This window comes from Nestor notabilis, unplaced genomic scaffold, assembly GCF_000696875.1.
Source record: "Nestor notabilis isolate BGI_N333 unplaced genomic scaffold, ASM69687v1 scaffold23511, whole genome shotgun sequence".
In the NCBI taxonomy this organism is placed as follows: domain Eukaryota; kingdom Metazoa; phylum Chordata; class Aves; order Psittaciformes; family Psittacidae; genus Nestor; species Nestor notabilis.
Window position 1 is genome coordinate 7,285 of NW_009914567.1, and position 2,298 is coordinate 9,582.

General features: G+C 58.2%; 1 protein-coding gene across 1 annotated transcript in view; it reads right to left on the reverse strand.

Moving 5' to 3' along the window:
• GMPPA (GDP-mannose pyrophosphorylase A) overlaps positions 1-2,294 on the reverse strand; it is a 3,180-nt gene extending 886 nt beyond the window's left edge. Inside the window, exons 1-7 of the mRNA XM_010023720.1 lie at positions 2,200-2,294; positions 1,603-1,795; positions 1,386-1,445; positions 1,110-1,240; positions 965-979; positions 242-376; positions 3-64 (exon numbers count right to left, since the gene is read on the reverse strand). Coding sequence (XP_010022022.1) covers positions 3-64; positions 242-376; positions 965-979; positions 1,110-1,240; positions 1,386-1,445; positions 1,603-1,795; positions 2,200-2,294 — 691 coding nt within the window. The remainder of the gene's footprint in view (positions 1-2; positions 65-241; positions 377-964; positions 980-1,109; positions 1,241-1,385; positions 1,446-1,602; positions 1,796-2,199) is intronic.
• Positions 2,295-2,298: the final 4 nt, after the last annotated feature.

A 2,298-nucleotide genomic window follows, 5' to 3' on the forward strand; every position in this document is an offset into this window, starting at 1 on the left:
CAGCCTCTCTGGGTGGCTTTTGCTGTACTGGTTCAGGTAAAGGCGGCTGGCATAGATAGCAGAGCTGGGGGAGGGAAAACATAAGATTGTTATTGCCTTTCCAGCACTAACCAGGGCAGAGGAGTGTCCAAATTCAGCACTCACACCCCTCCCCAGGCCCCCACGCGAGCACCCTCCGCTCCCATCCCTCAGACAGGTCACTTGATGCTCCTGCTGCACCAGCTCTAGCCCCAGCCCTTACCCAGCTGACTTGATCTGGCTCCAGAAGCCATCAGTTTTGTAGACATAGAGTTTGCCGCTTCCAGCCAGTGCTGTGAACACGTCCTGCTCTAGCCGGATCACTTCTGCACGTTGCCAGCCATTGGTGCTCTCCTCTCTGCAAGCAAGAGACCCATTAGACACTCACCCAGTCACAGCCTTAGCCAGGGACCCCAGCAGCTACCCTCCCCAAATCCAAAGGCTTCAGTGATCCTAGACTCCTACCTAGCCATGCACTTCTCCTCAGTGGTGGGGACAGCCCCACCCATTGGGCTAGGTCTGCCCAGTCCCACTGAGCCCTAGAGCAGCAGAGGGACCAGGCTTTCCTAGCTAAATAAGCCCTGAGCCAGAAGTTGGTGGTGCAAGAGCTCCCACCCAGCCCAGGCAGGTGTTTGAGCAACAGATCCTGCCCCCGCTCCAGAGCCCTGCTCAGCTGTGTTGTTGCTTGGCTGGGGGCAGAGATGTCAGGTGACAGGCTGGCTGGGGGGGGGGGATCCCAGGTGAAAGGCTTGCTCAGCCCCTTGTCTGGAGCTGAATGAGGATGGGGTGGGAGGTGAGAGAGAGGGGGATTCTCAAGCTGGCCAGGAAGAAAGCAAAGGAAAGAGAAGCTTTGCAGAGTGGGCTGGAGCAGAGAGGAAAGCATGCAGTGCTGCCAGGGACAATCCAGCCCCGAAAGCAGCCAGTGCAGACACAGACGGAGACTTACCCAAGGCAAGGACAGCTGGTGCAGGACCAGGAAACAAGTGAGTGATGGCAGAGGAGAGAAGATAGAGAAAGAATGGAAGATGAGTGTGCTGCAGCCCTGGGAAGCAGTGGGGTGGTAGGGACAGGGGGCACAGAGAGGCACTCACAGCACTAGCTCCTGCTGGTTTCTCTGGAAGACCTTGCCAATGTGCTGGAAGATGGCAGGTGTGAACAGGTAGATACCGCAGTTAATGATCTCACTGACAAACGTGCTGGGCTTCTCCACATAGTGCTGGACCTGGAGGTGAGGGAAGAGATGTGAGTCTCAGGGTGCAGCCCTCATGCCGGTGTCACCCCTCTGAGGCACACTGGGAACATGCCCATGCAGGCAGTGCAGCACCCGCTGCCCACACTGCATCTGGCTTCCCAGGGCTCTCCAGTACCTCCTGCGTGTCTGTGTTTGCCACAATACAGCCATAATTCAGTGCCTGCGTCCTGTTGGCCTGCAGAGCAAGGACATGTTAGCAGTGGTGGAGCAGCAGGCATACAGAGCAGATGAGACCCATAGCTCACACCCAGACACCCATCTACCGCAGGAGCCGCTGGCTTCTAGGCAAGCCCACGGCAGAGCACCGCTGCTTCCCCAGCACTGCCACTCACTGTGGTACCCAGAATGACAAAGCTGTGCGCATCCCCATGCTGCTGCTGGAACTCCAGCATCTCCTGCAAAGGAAACTCTGAGCACACGTCTGCGTTGAGGACAAAGAAGGCCTCAGCACCACCTGACAGGATCTGGTCTCGGAAGTGATAGATGCCACCACCCGTGCCCAGCGCCGCGTACTCCTGGAGATACCTGTGAGCCAAGCAGGGAAAAGTGAGGGCTTAGGGAAGCGGTTGTCTGGTGGCACCAACCAGCAGCAGGGCAGGGAAGGGCTGACAAGGGCTAGAAGGATATAATCCTGCCGTGCTGTGATGAGGCTCATATGGATGTTGGCACAGGGGAAGGAGATTGAAGGAGGGGAAGGTGACTTGGAACTGGGCTGGAGAGGCATCTCTGGAGCAGGAACCAGGGCTCAGAGCAGGGAAATTTGGCAGAGTTAACAAGGGAGGACAGCTATGCCCATCCATGGAGGGACAGAGCCCACGTGCCCATGCCTGGGTGCTGGCTAGGGGTTACCAGCCTGGGGAGGCAGGTGAGGGGCCAAGCTGCTACTGTGCTGCTGCAGGTACCCCGGGGGTGCGAGGGCTCCTGCCCACCTGATGGGGATCTTGAACTCCTGCTGCGCTGACACCAGAAAGCGGCTGAGGGCCTCGTGGGGCTGGTAGAAGCCCATCAGCAGGATCTCCTTCATACCG